Here is a 16,624-nt window from a genome sequence, read left to right as displayed (position 1 = left end):
GGCTCGCACAAATACTCATGTTTACTAATCAACTTTCAGAAAAGTACTCGAAAAACACATTGCATCATTAGTGGAGAGAGTAAAACTTGTAGGCTAATAAGGAAAATACTCCATGATAATGTGGTTGAGCAATATTTAATTTCTTAGGGTAAACATGTCATACTTACATATGTACACGCCGGCAATAAAGACAAACGCAATCATTGAGAATGAACGTGTGTTTGTAGAGCAGATTGAGAGTTTGAGATGAAGGTCTGCAGTTTGTGCTTTCCTCTAGCGCCATCTTCTGGCAGAACTTCATAAGCAAATCTGCTTCTTTATATATATATTTATTTATTTTTTTACTCAAGCAATATACACTTTGTATAAATAAATACAAGTATTAAACATTATGCATACAATACATATGCTTCTTAACAAATTTTTGTGAATGGACACATCAAGACTTCACATTTGTATCTTAAAGGAACAGTTCACCAAAATCTGAAAATTCATAATTTACTAATTTACCATCATTTACCAACATGCCATCTTAAACCTGTATGAGTTTCTTAAAAGTAGATGCTAAATAAATAATACAGCAAAACTCTAAGACATCAATTCCAGGGTAACAATGCAAACTGCAAACAATGCTTTTCTTACTTAGTATTTTTGTGTTGTTTTCATTAAAATGAAATGAGAATGATCTGCCAGTGGGATTAGAAAAATAAACTTAATTCAAACGGAAACAAGATTATTTTTCTTACTCCATTAGCGCATAATTTTTCTTGTTTTAAGCAAAAACTCACTTCATTTTGATTTTTTCCCCCTAGAAAACAAGACATAACATGGTAGCCTATTTTACTACTTTAGGAAATGCATCTTGATTTAAGAATTTTTAGATATTTGGACTGGAAACAAGACAAAAAAAAACTGAGTAAGAAAAGCATTTTTTGCAGGGTAAAAATATTAGCATATGAGTGAGTAAATAATGAGCGAAATTTCATTTTTTGGGAGAACTAGCACTTAGCACAAAAATCACATCCACCTTCAATAACGTTATTAAATGTAAAAATAAATCCATAAAATCATAATGAAACAGTTATTTCCTCAGTGAGCTCGTAATAGCGGCTGTTTTGTCGTCACGTGTTCCTCAGGTTCTTGAGCTCCAGCTCCAGTTGTCGGATTCTCTGGTCTTTCTCTCCGAGCTGATGTTTGAGTTTCCGCAGCTCGTCCTGCTGCCGGTGGACCGTCTTCAGCAGCTGGAAAACACACACATGATCTCTCAGATCTCTCACTTTCCCTTCTAGACGTCTACAGCTTAAACTAAACTAAGACATCTAAGCAGGGACTACAGGTGGATAAATAAACAGAGAGTGGAGAAGTTCACAGATGTTTCTCCTGGGAAAAACACCCCAATAATCTCATATTGGGCTACATGATCTGCATTGAGGTCACACACACACACACACACAGACAGACAGACAGACAGACAGAATGACAGACAGACAGACACACACACACACACACACACACACACACACACACACAGACAGACACACACACACACACACACACACACACACACACACACACAGACAGACAGACACGCACGCACGCACGCACACACACACACACACAGACAGACAGACACGCACGCACACACACACACACACACACACACAGACAGACAGACAGACACACGCACGCGCGCACACACACACACACACACACACGCACTCACACACATGTCTGGTTCACTATCTTTGTGGGGACTCTCCGTAGACTTAATGGTTTTTATACAGTACAAACTGTATATTCTGTCCCCTTACACTAACCCTACCCCTAAACCCATCACAGAAAACTTTCTGCATTTTTACATTTTCCAAAAAATATAATTTAGTATGTTTATTTACCCATTCCCCTCATGGGGACCGCTGGCTGGTCCCCACAATGGAGGTGATCTCAGGTTTTACTATCCTTGTGGGGACATTTGGTTCCCACAATGTAATATAAATCAAACGCACACACTCACTCACTCACTCACTCACTCACTCACTCGTACACACACACTCACACACTCACTCAAACACACACACTCACTCACTCACTCACTCACTCACACACACACACACACACACACACACACACACACACACACACACTCACTCACACTCATACACACACCTCTTTGTCTGTGTTTGGAGAAGTGTTTTGCAGTAAGTCGATGCCCTTCACTGTGCGTCTGTCTCGTCTCGATGCTCTGAGTCCTGCTGGATTTGGACGTTTATACGCTTCTTTAAGAGAAATCAGCACTGGCCCTGTACAAACACACAGATGCATTTACACACACACACACACACACACACACACACACACACACACACACACACACACACACACACATCTGTGCATTAATGAACTCAGATCATGCTCATTTCTGCATTTATTCCCTGATATGTTTGAGGATAGAGACGTCACCCCTGTCGGTCCCACTGAGCCACTCCTCAGCCGACAGAGCCGACTCTGCTCCCGCCGTCATCGGGAACACATCCTCCTGAAACGACTCCGACTGCAGCACACACACACATCACAGAAGATCTTTCAGTGTGTAACGGCTTCATTTCAGTGACTTGGAATATTTCCCAGCCAGCATTTTTGATCATTTTCACAAAACTTTCATGGCCTGAACATGCAGTATATCCAAAGACAGAACAGATCCTGTCAATAGCAGAGAAGTATAAATAAATATACGCTCCCACACACACACCCTCACACACACACTTGCACACAGACACTCGCACACACATTCATGACACTCGCACACTCGCACACAGACACTCGCACACCTCACACACTCTCGTACACACACTTGCACTCTCCCTCGCACACACACACAAACACTCACACGCACACACACACTCGCACACAGACACTCACACACACACACTCGCACACAGACACGCACACAGACACTCACGCACACACTCGCACACCTCACACACTCTCGCACACACACACAAACACGCACACACACTCTCACACACACACACACACACACACACACACATGCAGTCATATATGATGGAAAATTCCATCAATGGCGAGGATAGAGTTAAAATCCACTTGACATAATTTCTGTTTCACTCAGAGAAGCGTCTCATTTCATCTTGTCTTTAAAGCTAAACCCATGTTATAAATCGTGGCTCCTCTCACCCTGCGCGGGACGATCATGGAAATGGGCTCCACCATATTTTTCAGAGTCACCAGCTTATAAAACCTGAAGATCTCACACTCGCCCACATCGACCCCGCGCTTGGGCATCAAACCTGCATGAAAACGTCAGATCAGACTCGTTCACCTCCAACCCTTGACTCATCACCTCCACCTTTATATGATCACAGAAGTACTGGGATAAAAGTTTATAGTTGGGATATAAACACGATCAAAATAGAGCAAATCACCTTTTGAAAATAACTTGTCGCTTCTAATAACGATTGTACCATTACATCATTACACCAGTAGGTGGCGTCAAGTGACTGTTAAAAAATGTATTTGTCATTGAATCATTCACTCAAGAGATTCGTTAAAAAACGCTGATTCACCCAGTAATGAAACAAGTGAAGTCTTTATGAGTGAGTCATTGAATCATTCACTCAACCCACCTTTTTTTTTATAATTCATTCAGATTAATTAAACATTTTAAATAGACTGCAGCAATTAACATTTTGTCAGAAATTACATGTTATTTTGTTTAGTTGTCTGTTCAATAGTGTGAGTAAAGCTTGTTTCCGCCACAGAATAAAACATTTTAAAATATAACTGCGACTTTATATCACGCAATTCTGACTTTATATCTTGCAATTCTAACTTTATATCTCGCAATTCTGATATCTCGCAATTCTAACTTTATATCTCGCAATTCTGACTTTATATCTTGCAATTCTAACTTTATATCTCGCAATTCTGACTTTATATCTCGCAATTCTGACTTTATATCTTGCAATTCTAACTTTATATCTCGCAATTCTGACTTTATATCTCGCAATTCTGACTTTATATCTCGCAATTCTGACTTTATATCACGCAATTCTGACTTTATATCTCGCAAATCTGACTTTATATCTTGCAATTCTAACTTTATATCTTGCAATTCTGACTTTATATCTCGCAATTCTGACTTTATATCTCGCAATTCTGACTTTATATCACGCAATTCTGACTTTATATCTCGCAATTCTGACTTTATATCTTGCAATTCTAACTTTATATCTCGCAATTCTGACTTTATATCACGCAATTCTGACTTTATATCTCGCAATTCTGACTTTATATCTCGCAATTCTGACTTTATATCTCGCAATTCTGACTTTATTTCACGCAATTGCTACTTTATATCACGCAATTCTGACTTTATATATCGCAATTCTGACTTTATATCTTGCAATTCTGACTTTATATCTCGCAATTCTGACTTTATAACACGCAATTCTGACTTTATAACACGCAATTCTGATTTTATAACTCGCAATTCTGACTTTATATCTCGCAATTGCTACTTTATATCTCGCAATTGCTACTTTATAACACGCAATTCTGATTTTATAACTCGCAATTCTGATATCTCGCAATTCTGACTTTATATGCACGCAATTCTGACTTTATAACACGCAATTGCTACTTAATATCTCGCAATTCTGATTTTATAACTCATAATTCTGATATCTCGCAATTCTGACTTTATATCACGCAATTCTGACTTTATATCACGCAATTGCTACTTAATATCACGCAATTCTGACTTTATATCTCGCAATTCTGACTTAATAACTCGCAATTCTGACTTTATATCACGCAATTCTGACTTTATAACACGCGATTCAGATTTTATAACTCGCAATTCTGATATCTCGCAATTCTGACTTTATATCTCGCAATTCTGACATTATATCACGCAATTGCTACTTAATACCACGCAATTCTGACTTAATAACTCGCAAATGCAACTTAATATCACGCAATTCTGACTTTATATCACGCAATTGCTACTTAATATCACGCAATTCTGACTTTATATCTCGCAATTCTGACTTAATAACTCGCAATTCTGACTTTATATCACGCAATTGCTACTTTATAACACGCGATTCAGATTTTATAACTCGCAATTCTGATATCTCGCAATTCTGACTTTATATCTCGCAATTCTGACATTATATCATGCAATTGCTACTTAATACCACGCAATTCTGACTTAATAACTCGCAAATGCAACTTAATATCACGCAATTCTGACTTTATATCACGCAATTGCTACTTAATATCACGCAATTCTAACTTTATATCTCGCAATTCTGACTTTATATCTCGCAATTCTGACTTTATATCTCGCAATTCTGACTTTATATCACGCAATTCTGACTTTATATCTCGCAATTCTGACTTTATATCACGCAATTCTGACTTTATTTCTCGCAATTCTGACTTTATATCTCGCAATTCTGACTTTATATCTTGCAATTCTAACTTTATATCTCGCAATTCTGACTTTATATCTCGCAATTCTGACTTTATATCACGCAATTCTGACTTTATATCTCGCAATTCTGACTTTATATCTCGCAATTCTGACTTTATATCTCGCAATTCTGACTTTATATCTTGCAATTCTAACTTTATATCTCGCAATTCTGACTTTATATCACGCAATTCTGACTTTATATCTCGCAATTCTGACTTTATATCTTGCAATTCTGACTTTATATCTCGCAATTCTGACTTTATAACACGCAATTCTGACTTTATAACACGCAATTCTGACTTTATAACACGCAATTCTGATTTTATAACTCGCAATTCTGACTTTATATCTCGCAATTCTGACTTTATATCTCGCAATTGCTACTTTATAACACGCAATTCTGATTTTATAACTCGCAATTCTGATATCTCGCAATTCTGACTTTATATCACGCAATTCTGACTTTATATCTCGCAATTCTGACTTTATATCACGCAATTGCTACTTAATATCACGCAATTCTGACTTTATATCTCGCAATTCTGACTTAATAACTCGCAATTCTGACTTTATATCACGCAATTGCTACTTAATATCACGCAATTCTGACTTTATATCTCGCAATTCTGACTTAATAACTCGCAATTCTGACTTTATATCACGCAATTGCTACTTTATAACACGCGATTCAGATTTTATAACTCGCAATTCTGATATCTCGCAATTCTGACTTTATATCTCGCAATTCTGACATTATATCACGCAATTGCTACTTAATACCACGCAATTCTGACTTAATAACTCGCAAATGCAACTTAATATCACGCAATTCTGACTTTATATCACCCAATTGCTACTTAATATCACGCAATTCTAACTTTATATCTCGCAATTCTGACTTTATATCTCGCAATTCTGACTTTATATCTCGCAATTCTGACTTTATATCACGCAATTCTGACTTTATATCTCGCAATTCTGACTTTATATCACGCAATTCTGACTTTATATCTCGCAATTCTGACTTTATATCTCGCAATTCTGACTTTATATCTTGCAATTCTAACTTTATATCTCGCAATTCTGACTTTATATCTCGCAATTCTGACTTTATATCACGCAATTCTGACTTTATATCTCGCAATTCTGACTTTATATCTCGCAATTCTGACTTTATATCTCGCAATTCTGACTTTATATCTCGCAATTCTAACTTTATATCTCGCAATTCTGACTTTATATCACGCAATTCTGACTTTATATCTCGCAATTCTGACTTTATATCTTGCAATTCTGACTTTATATCTCGCAATTCTGACTTTATAACACGCAATTCTGACTTTATAACACGCAATTCTGACTTTATAACACGCAATTCTGACTTTATAACACGCAATTCTGATTTTATAACTCGCAATTCTGACTTTATATCTCGCAATTCTGACTTTATATCTCGCAATTGCTACTTTATAACACGCAATTCTGATTTTATAACTCGCAATTCTGATATCTCGCAATTCTGACTTTATATCACGCAATTCTGACTTTATATCTCGCAATTCTGACTTTATATCACGCAATTGCTACTTAATATCACGCAATTCTGACTTTATATCTCGCAATTCTGACTTAATAACTCGCAATTCTGACTTTATATCACGCAATTGCTACTTTATAACACGCGATTCAGATTTTATAACTCGCAATTCTGATATCTCGCAATTCTGACTTTATATCTCGCAATTCTGACATTATATCACGCAATTGCTACTTAATACCACGCAATTCTGACTTTATATCTCGCAATTCTGACTTAATAACTCGCAAATGCAACTTAATATCACGCAATTCTGACTTTATATCACGCAATTGCTACTTAATATCACGCAATTCTGACTTTATATCTCGCAATTCTGACTTAATAACTCGCAATTCTGACTTTATATCACGCAATTGCTACTTTATAACACGCGATTCAGATTTTATAACTCGCAATTCTGATATCTCGCAATTCTGACTTTATATCACGCAATTCTGACTTTATATCTCGCAATTCTGACATTATATCACGCAATTGCTACTTAATACCACGCAATTCTGACTTTATATCTCGCAATTCTGACTTAATAACTCGCAAATGCAACTTAATACCACGCAATTCTGACTTTATATCTCGCAATTCTGACTTAATAACTCGCAAATGCAACTTTATATCACGCAATTCTGACTTTATATCTCGTAATTGCGACTATATCATGCAATTCTGACTTTATCAGAATCGTGATCTTTATTTGAAACAATTGTAACCCGATGTAACCCGAACGGTGCCGCTCTCTGAGCCTCCTGTCCTGCGTTTGGTGATGCAGAAACTCACCGAGACCCTTCTGAGGAGCCGGAGACCTGAACTCCATCAGCAACTGCAGGAACGGCTTCTCAGGACTGACCTCATAATACCGGATGTTTCCGTCACCCTGTGGACACCAGACCATCTCCACAGTCAGATTACACATGCAGTTCTTGCACCTCAGTGTATTGTAGTACATTATTAAACAGTATGCAATATACTCAGTGTATAGGGTTGGGAATCGGAATCGAATACTTGAGGTCAGGAACCGGGTACTTGTTATAAAAAATGTATTTTGATTCCTCTCATCAATTACATTGTGTGCATTTTAATGTGATTTTAAATGTGATTTAAAACAAAAAAATGTGTTTAAAAACAATATTTGCACTTGGCTTGCTCACCTTCCCGGCCAGATAGATCATCTGTGTGTCGGGATCATAGAACGGGAAGAGGACACCTGACAGCCCATCGATCTCTTCCTCCATGACGGGTGCAGACAGGTCCTCCTACATATTTAAACAAATGTCCAGATTAATCTGTTGATTTATTCTAATCGGCCTAGAGACATAGAGGACGATGTCTGGAAGGCTGTCAACCAGTTAGACCCTACCTGATCCCATAATGCAATCTGTCTGGTGTTCCACCTGGAGACGCCCGTGGTGAGGACACGCTTCAGATTACCCAGAAACACCACGCGGTTCACTCTCGTGTTCTTACAGTCTGCTTCCTGTTTGGATGTACAAATTATATATATCTAAGCAAACAGGTTTCGGTTAAAATATAATGTAGAGTTCAAATATAATTTTAGCAATTTATTAGTTACATTTTTTAATTTGTCTAGTTTTGTATTTTATTTGTGCTCTTTAAAATGCACAAAAATAAAATCAAAATGCTTGTGTTTTTATTTGTTCCATTTCTTTTATTGTATTTTCTTTTTACTTGAATAATAACTCGAAAAACCTGAAGCAGTGTTTGATTAATTGGGAAATATTATAATATTATAATAAAAAGTCATAATAATAATATTTTATACTATAATATAACATTAATATTTATAATATTTCAATATTAAATAAGCCAATTCAATCATAAAAATAAAATTATAAAAAATTATAAAATTACAAAACATTTTGTAAAATATAAATATATATATAAATATATAGAAAAATAGATTTTTTCTTTATTTAAATGAAAATATAGGTACTGTATATTTTTTATATTTATTATAAAAACAATAATATGTATGATAATTCAGCGACACCAAATCAGAACAATGCAAACATAACATTTATTTTCGACAAAATCTATTTAATTAAACAAAAAATTTCATTTAAATATAATGTACAGTTAAAATATATAATCTAAAAATAAAATATAAATATATATTTTATACATTATATATATATATATATATATATACACATATATACTGTATATATATTATAATTTAAATAATAATAATAATAATAATTATATATATATATATGACGTCTGCACTCACCTGAAGAACTTTCCCTGAACGTGGATCAATAATCCGCAGTTTTTTATCCTTACAGCTGGTGGCCAGTAAGCTTCCATCAGTGTTGAAGGACATACAGAGGACAACATCTGGATGGCTGTCAATCATCTTCACGGCCACGCCCTCTTCCAGATTCCAAATCAGAATCTGTTACGTCAACAACAAAAATATCACTAACCCGCAGAGAGCTGAATGACTAAACAATAGTTCCGGTTGTCTTGGTCAGTGTTGGGGAAAATTACTTTGAAAAGTAATGCATTACAGTATTGCGCTACTCCCTTAAAAAAGAACTAATTGCGTTACTTTTGTTACTTTTCAAGAAAAGTAATGCATTACGTTAATTTTGCATTACTTTTTTTCACGTGGGCTGAGCTTGTTTTTGTTTTTTGGGGGGTAAATGTAAAGGCCCTTTCACACCAAAATTGAAATAATAAGCCTCAGGCTGAAGGAAGTGCATATTCACGGCTGTACAGTAGAGGGCGAACAACACTTTCAACTTTCAACACTTACTTCACAAATAAAAACTAAAAATATAAAGTCATTTTTAGTAGTCAATATAAAGTACATTGGTCATTAAAGTGAGATTAACTGCATAAAAATATTTTTTTTATTTAACATATTTAATTATTGGAGGTTTGCATAGTCTGATTTAGCATATAACTAATTTTGAGGAATATTGAATCTTTTTTGTGCAAGTGAGATGAGTACATGCATGCACACATTTAGTCTAGAAATACAATAAACATCATGTTCACACACAACACCTCTGCACTGCAACATTGGGACGAGAGCTGTCAGTCAATGAATGGGAAAAAAAAAGTATCTTGCGTTACTTATTTGAAAAAGTAACTTAATGCAATTACTAAAGTAATGCATTACTTTACTAGGTACTTGAAAAAGTAATCTGATTACGTAACTCAAGTTACATGTAATGCGTTTCCCGCAACACTGGTCTCGGTCACCTTGCAGTCGTATCCGGCGCTGAGCAGGATCCCGCTACAGGAGGGGTGCCACTCAATAAGCCCCGCCCTCCGGCTGTGGCCAATCAGGATCATCAGAGCTTCGGTCATGTTCCTCCTCAGACCGCCCTCAGGAATCTGCCAGATCCTCACCTGAGGTTCAAAAGCCAAGGCAAGGTTTACTTCAGTGTTATTAGATATTATTAGATGCCAGATGAGAAGTTTATCTATGTATCCTCTTTTAATTCATTTTATAACTGTATCATATATCTCTTTTAATTCCTTTTATGACTGTTTTAATTTTCCTTGCTTTTATTTTGTGATTATTTTAATTCCTTTCTGTGTAAAGCACTTTGAATTGCCATAGTGTATGAAATGTGCTATATAAATAAACTTGCCTTGCCTGTTATATTTGTCCCTGGTCAAGGCTGCATTGGCATCATTATTTTTCAGCATGATTAAGCGGGTTATTTCTCACCGTACAGTCCTCAGAGCTGGACGCGATGATGTTGTCCATGAACGGACTCCACTTGATGTCCATCACGCTGCCCTGGTGGCCACACACCTTTGGGTAATGAGGGTCTATTCGCCCTGGCTGAGAGAAAATGAGCTCATATTTAGACCGGGGCAAGTTGTCACACAGAGAATTTTGAGTCAAACATTTTCTCTAGCTGTGGTTTTGTATGTTGGTGACAGTTAAGGACTAGTTGGCTTAAATTAGAATATGTTTTTGTGAATTTTATCCTCCAAAAACTCAATATCATCATATGGAATTTTTATCTGTTGGGTAAAAAGTGAACATAAAACAACACTTGGCCTACATTAAGACAAGAGTTACTCAATAACAGTCGGGGCAAGTTGTCACATATGTTTTAATTGCTGCAAATTTAGAAATTATTATTAATTACTTTCTTTTGATAATTTTTTTTAGATAATTGCTTTTGAGTATTTTTTTTGCTTTTGTTTTATGGATTACTTTGGTCAAAAACTCATTAATTGGCAATAACATATTTTAAATACACATATGCTGCACAATATGGCTTGATATTTCATATTCACAAATAAATTATATATATATCTTAAAATTATACACTAGTAAAAGTGTAACAACTTGCCCTAAATTTTATTTACATATGTAAATACTTGTAAATCTAAATAAAAAAATTCTTGGCTGCAGTTCTTATTTCTACCAGAATGTGGCGCTACAAACAAACTATCCATTGTGGTTGTACAGAAATCTGAGCAGCCACACTACCCAAAATAAAAGCATTTAATTCACTACACCGTCTTTAGTTCCATAAAACACATTTCTGATATGATTTGTTTCAGTAGAGTTTGTGTATGCTTGAGGACTGAACTAACTAGTATCAGAACTCTAACAGAGGACTGATTGTGTGTCTGTACCAGTCACATGTGTCTCCATCTCTCACTCCCTGCCTGACATTGATATCAATACATCCTCCAAACGCTGAACACACGTGTCTGAACACACACACTTATGGATTACTACTGTCTCTCCAGTGGCATTTGCATATGATCTCTGGTTAAACAACATTACTGTGATGGTACTAAGACCAAAACATAGGCACAGTAATGCTTTAATGGGCTGGATGGTTAAACTAGTTTTAGCATGTACAGTTATGCTAAACAAGTCTGTTTTAGTATATAAAACATATGGGTCAAACTAGTTAGTTTTAGTATGCCCAGTAGCCTACGATTATGCTTCACTTGGTTGGTTAAACTAGTTAGTTTTAGTATGCACAGTATGATTAAGCTTCACTTGGTTGGTTAAACTAGTTAGTTTTAGTATGCACAGTACGATTATGCTTCACTTGGTTGGTAAATTAGTTAGTTTTAGTATGCCCAGTACGATTATGCTTCACTTGGTTGGTAAATTAGTTAGTTTTAGTATGCACAGTACGATTATGCTTCACTTGGTTGGTAAATTAGTTAGTTTTAGTATGCACAGTATGATTATGCTTCACTTGGTTGGTAAAACTAGTTAGTTTTAGTATGCACAGTACGATTATGCTTCACTTGGTTGGTAAATTAGTTAGTTTTAGTATGCATAGTATGATTCAGCTTCACTTGGTTGGTTAAACTAGTTAGTTTTAGTATGCACAGTACGATTATGCTTCACTTGGTTGGTAAATTAGTTAGTTTTAGTATGCACAGTACGATTATGCTTCACTTGGTTGGTAAATTAGTTAGTTTTAGTATGCACAGTATGATTATGCTTCACTTGGTTGGTAAACTAGTTAGTTTTAGTATGCATAGTATGATTAAGCTTCACTTGGTTGGTTAAACTAGTTAATTTTAGTATGCACAGTATGATTATGCTTCACTTGGTTAGTTAAACTAGTTAGTTTTAGTATGCACAGTACGATTATGCTTCACTTGGTTAGTTAAACTAGTTAGTTTTAGTATGCACAGTACGATTATGCTTCACTTGGTTAGTTAAACTAGTTAGTTTTAGTATGCACAGTACGATTATGCTTCACTTGGTTGGTAAATTAGTTAATTTTAGTATGCCCAGTATGATTATGCTTCACTTGGTTGGTTAAACTAGTTAGTTTTAGTATGCACAGTATGATTATGCTTCACTTGGTTGGTAAAACTAGTTCGTTTTAGTATGCACAGTATGATTATGCTTCACTTGGTTGGTAAATTAGTTAGTTTTAGTATGCCCAGTATGATTATGCTTCACTTGGTTGGTTAAACTAGTTAATTTTAGTATGCACAGCAGAGCATGTGAGCGGAGTGGAGCGGTGAGAATCTCCGCTCATCGCTCACTGAACTGTTCACCCCTCCGCTCCCCCGCTCAAAGCTACATCAGGCCGCTCCGCTCATTTTCGCTCAGCGCTCAACCCAGTTTGCTTCGCGCTCCACTCAAATCACCCCCCGCTCGCTCCAAAAAAGGAAAAAAAATCTACATGTAGGCTATATTACTTGTAGCGGTCCCCAACCTTTTTTGCGCCACGGACCGGTTTAAAATCAGACAATATCAGACACGGACCGGCCTTCAAGGTGTGTGACGGATAAATACAACAAAAATGATTAAAATGATACGACTGGCATAAAAACTGGGGTATTTTTTTAAATATCCTATAATAATAAACGTGAATCCAATGTGTAGGCCTACTCGCAATTTTATTAACAGCGTCCTCTAACATCGCGCAGGCAAATGAGAAAGTCTGAAAACAAACAAAATGCCCCCAAAAGAAAAAAAAATCTCTATGTTTTCAGTGCTGATGCGTTCACGTAACATGTAAGGGCACCTAAAAGCTGTCACAACGAACCGGCAAAATGATTATGAATATGTAAAATATAGCAGAAGACATTTTAATTTTTTTTATGTCTGTCGGCTGGAAAGATGCTGACTCGTGATCTTCGCAGTAGTGAACGCGCCTGAGAGAAATGCACATTTCATACGGGAGAGCAGTCTGTTTTCTTTCGTTTTGAATTGTTCTGTTTAAAAGTAGACATTTCAAGCTTTATATATATGTCTCAGGTGTGTGAGGCAAGTTGGCTATACGCTGAGTTTCGGTTCATTCATGAGACAAACTCCAGGTTCACGCCGGCGCCTTCGTATCGTGGTTATCTATTTTCTAATATATTTCTAATATTTAATAATATTAAATCCAGACAATGGTTGATGAAACCTTGATTAAAATTAAGATACAATTAATACAAAACGAAATTAATTTTAAAGACAGGCTTTGTGCTTTCTGTTTGAGGTCTGAGTGAAAGTTTTAAAGCAGTCTTAGTGCCGCCTTCAGAGCGCTCACGTCCGTAACGGAGAACTGTCCCGTCCATAACATTTTTTTTTTTTTTTTTGTATAAATTTCTAAATAAATGTGACTTATAGTCCAGTGCGAGGCTAGGCCTATGTTTTTTCTTCTTCATGGCGCATTTTTTGACTGATGCGCCTTATAGGCTACTCCGGAGCGACTTATATTGATAGGCTACACCTGTATGAATTCTCATTTTACTTTTTGAACTCCATTATTGAGCCGAGTTTTGCCTGAAAATAGTCTACTGTTGATGACTGTGCAAGACAAATGGATTCAGGGTCAGGCTTGACTGAGCATGCTTCAGACTCGTGGTGTGAGCGGAGCGGAGCGAAATTGGAGCGGGAAATGCGACGCTCCGTCCTTTTGAAATTGCCGCTCTGCGCTCTGTCCAAGATCCGCCCGCTCGCGCTCCCCGCTCGCTCCCGCTCCACTCCGCTCACATGCTCTGATGCACAGTATGATTATGCTTCACTTGGTTAGTTAAACTAGTTAGTTTTAGTATGCACAGTACGATTATGCTTCACTTGGTTAGTTAAACTAGTTAGTTTTAGTATGCCCAGTACGATTATGCTTCACTTGGTTGGTAAATTAGTTAGTTTTAGTATGCCCAGTATGATTATGCTTCACTTGGTTGGTAAATTAGTTAGTTTTAGTATGCACAGTACGATTATGCTTCACTTGGTTGGTAAATTAGTAAGTTTTAGTATGCACAGTATGATTATGCTTCACTTGGTTGGTAAAACTAGTTAGTTTTAGTATGCACAGTACGATTATGCTTCACTTGGTTGGTAAATTAGTTAGTTTTAGTATGCACAGTACGATTATGCTTCACTTGGTTGGTAAATTAGTTAGTTTTAGTATGCACAGTATGATTATGCTTCACTTGGTTGGTAAACTAGTTAGTTTTAGTATGCATAGTATGATTAAGCTTCACTTGGTTGGTTAAACTAGTTAATTTTAGTATGCACAGTATGATTATGCTTCACTTGGTTAGTTAAACTAGTTAGTTTTAGTATGCACAGTACGATTATGCTTCACTTGGTTAGTTAAACTAGTTAGTTTTAGTATGCACAGTACGATTATGCTTCACTTGGTTAGTTAAACTAGTTAGTTTTAGTATGCACAGTACGATTATGCTTCACTTGGTTGGTAAATTAGTTAATTTTAGTATGCCCAGTATGATTATGCTTCACTTGGTTGGTTAAACTAGTTAGTTTTAGTATGCACAGTATGATTATGCTTCACTTGGTTGGTAAAACTAGTTCGTTTTAGTATGCACAGTATGATTATGCTTCACTTGGTTAGTTAAACTAGTTAGTTTTAGTATGCACAGTACGATTATGCTTCACTTGGTTAGTTAAACTAGTTAGTTTTAGTATGCCCAGTACGATTATGCTTCACTTGGTTAGTTAAACTAGTTAGTTTTAGTCTGCACAGTACGATTATGCTTCACTTGGTTGGTTAAACTAGTTAATTTTAGTATGCCCAGTATGATTATGCTTCACTTGGTTGGTTAAACTAGTTAGTTTTAGTATGCACAGTATGATTATGCTTCCCTTGGTTGGTTAAACTAGTTATAGTATGCAAAGTACGATTATGCTTCAGTTGATTGCAAACTAACTAACTAGTCTCTAACCAAAGTACAATTATGCTTTACTTGGTTGGTTAAACTAGTTAGTTTTAGTATGCCCAGTATGATTATGCTTCACTTGGTTGGTAAAACTAGTTAGTTTTAGTATGCACAGTATGATTATGCTTCCCTTGGTTGGTTAAACTAGTTATAGTATGCAAAGTACGATTATGCTTCAGTTGATTGCAAACTAACTAACTAGTCTCTAACCAAAGTACAATTATGCTTTACTTGGTTGGTTAAACTAGTTAGTTTTAGTATGCCCAGTACGATTATGCTTCACTTGGTTGGTTAAACTAGTTAATTTTAGTATGCCCAGTACGATTATGCTTCACTTGGTTAGTTAAACTAGTTAGTTTTAGTCTGCACAGTACGATTATGCTTCACTTGGTTGGTTAAACTAGTTAATTTTAGTATGCCCAGTATGATTATGCTTCACTTGGTTGGTTAAACTAGTTAGTTTTAGTATGCCCAGTACGATTATGCTTCACTTGGTTAGTTAAACTAGTTAGTTTTAGTCTGCACAGTACGATTATGCTTCACTTGGTTGGTTAAACTAGTTAATTTTAGTATGCCCAGTACGATTATGCTTCACTTGGTTAGTTAAACTAGTTAGTTTTAGTCTGCACAGTACGATTATGCTTCACTTGGTTGGTTAAACTAGTTAATTTTAGTATGCCCAGTATGATTATGCTTCACTTGGTTGGTTAAACTAGTTAGTTTTAGTATGCACAGTATGATTATGCTTCCCTTGGTTGGTTAAACTAGTTAGTTTTAGTATGCACAGTATGATTATACTTCAGTTGATTGGTTAGAGACTAGTTAGTTTTAGTATGCCCAGTACGATTATGCTTTACTTGGTTGGTTAAACTAGTTAT

At 36.0% G+C, this 16,624-nt stretch overlaps 1 protein-coding gene across 1 annotated transcript in view; it reads right to left on the bottom strand.

The window, feature by feature from the left end:
* Positions 1 to 344: 344 nt before the first annotated feature.
* Positions 345 to 16,624, bottom strand: part of coro2bb (coronin, actin binding protein, 2Bb) — a 19,603-nt gene continuing 3,323 nt past the window's right edge. Inside the window, exons 3-12 of the mRNA XM_084397993.1 lie at positions 10,801 to 10,917; positions 10,326 to 10,475; positions 9,346 to 9,510; positions 8,455 to 8,571; positions 8,246 to 8,350; positions 7,875 to 7,971; positions 3,196 to 3,308; positions 2,461 to 2,551; positions 2,167 to 2,300; positions 345 to 1,241 (exon numbers count right to left, since the gene is read on the bottom strand). Coding sequence (XP_084254119.1) covers positions 1,122 to 1,241; positions 2,167 to 2,300; positions 2,461 to 2,551; positions 3,196 to 3,308; positions 7,875 to 7,971; positions 8,246 to 8,350; positions 8,455 to 8,571; positions 9,346 to 9,510; positions 10,326 to 10,475; positions 10,801 to 10,917 — 1,209 coding nt within the window. The 3' untranslated portion in view covers positions 345 to 1,121. The remainder of the gene's footprint in view (positions 1,242 to 2,166; positions 2,301 to 2,460; positions 2,552 to 3,195; positions 3,309 to 7,874; positions 7,972 to 8,245; positions 8,351 to 8,454; positions 8,572 to 9,345; positions 9,511 to 10,325; positions 10,476 to 10,800; positions 10,918 to 16,624) is intronic.

Source organism: Rutilus rutilus (genome assembly GCF_951802725.1).
Source record: "Rutilus rutilus genome assembly, chromosome: 23".
In the NCBI taxonomy this organism is placed as follows: Eukaryota; Metazoa; Chordata; class Actinopteri; order Cypriniformes; family Leuciscidae; genus Rutilus; species Rutilus rutilus.
Note: the sequence above shows the minus strand (reverse complement) of the source record. Positions and strands in the feature narration are given on the sequence as shown.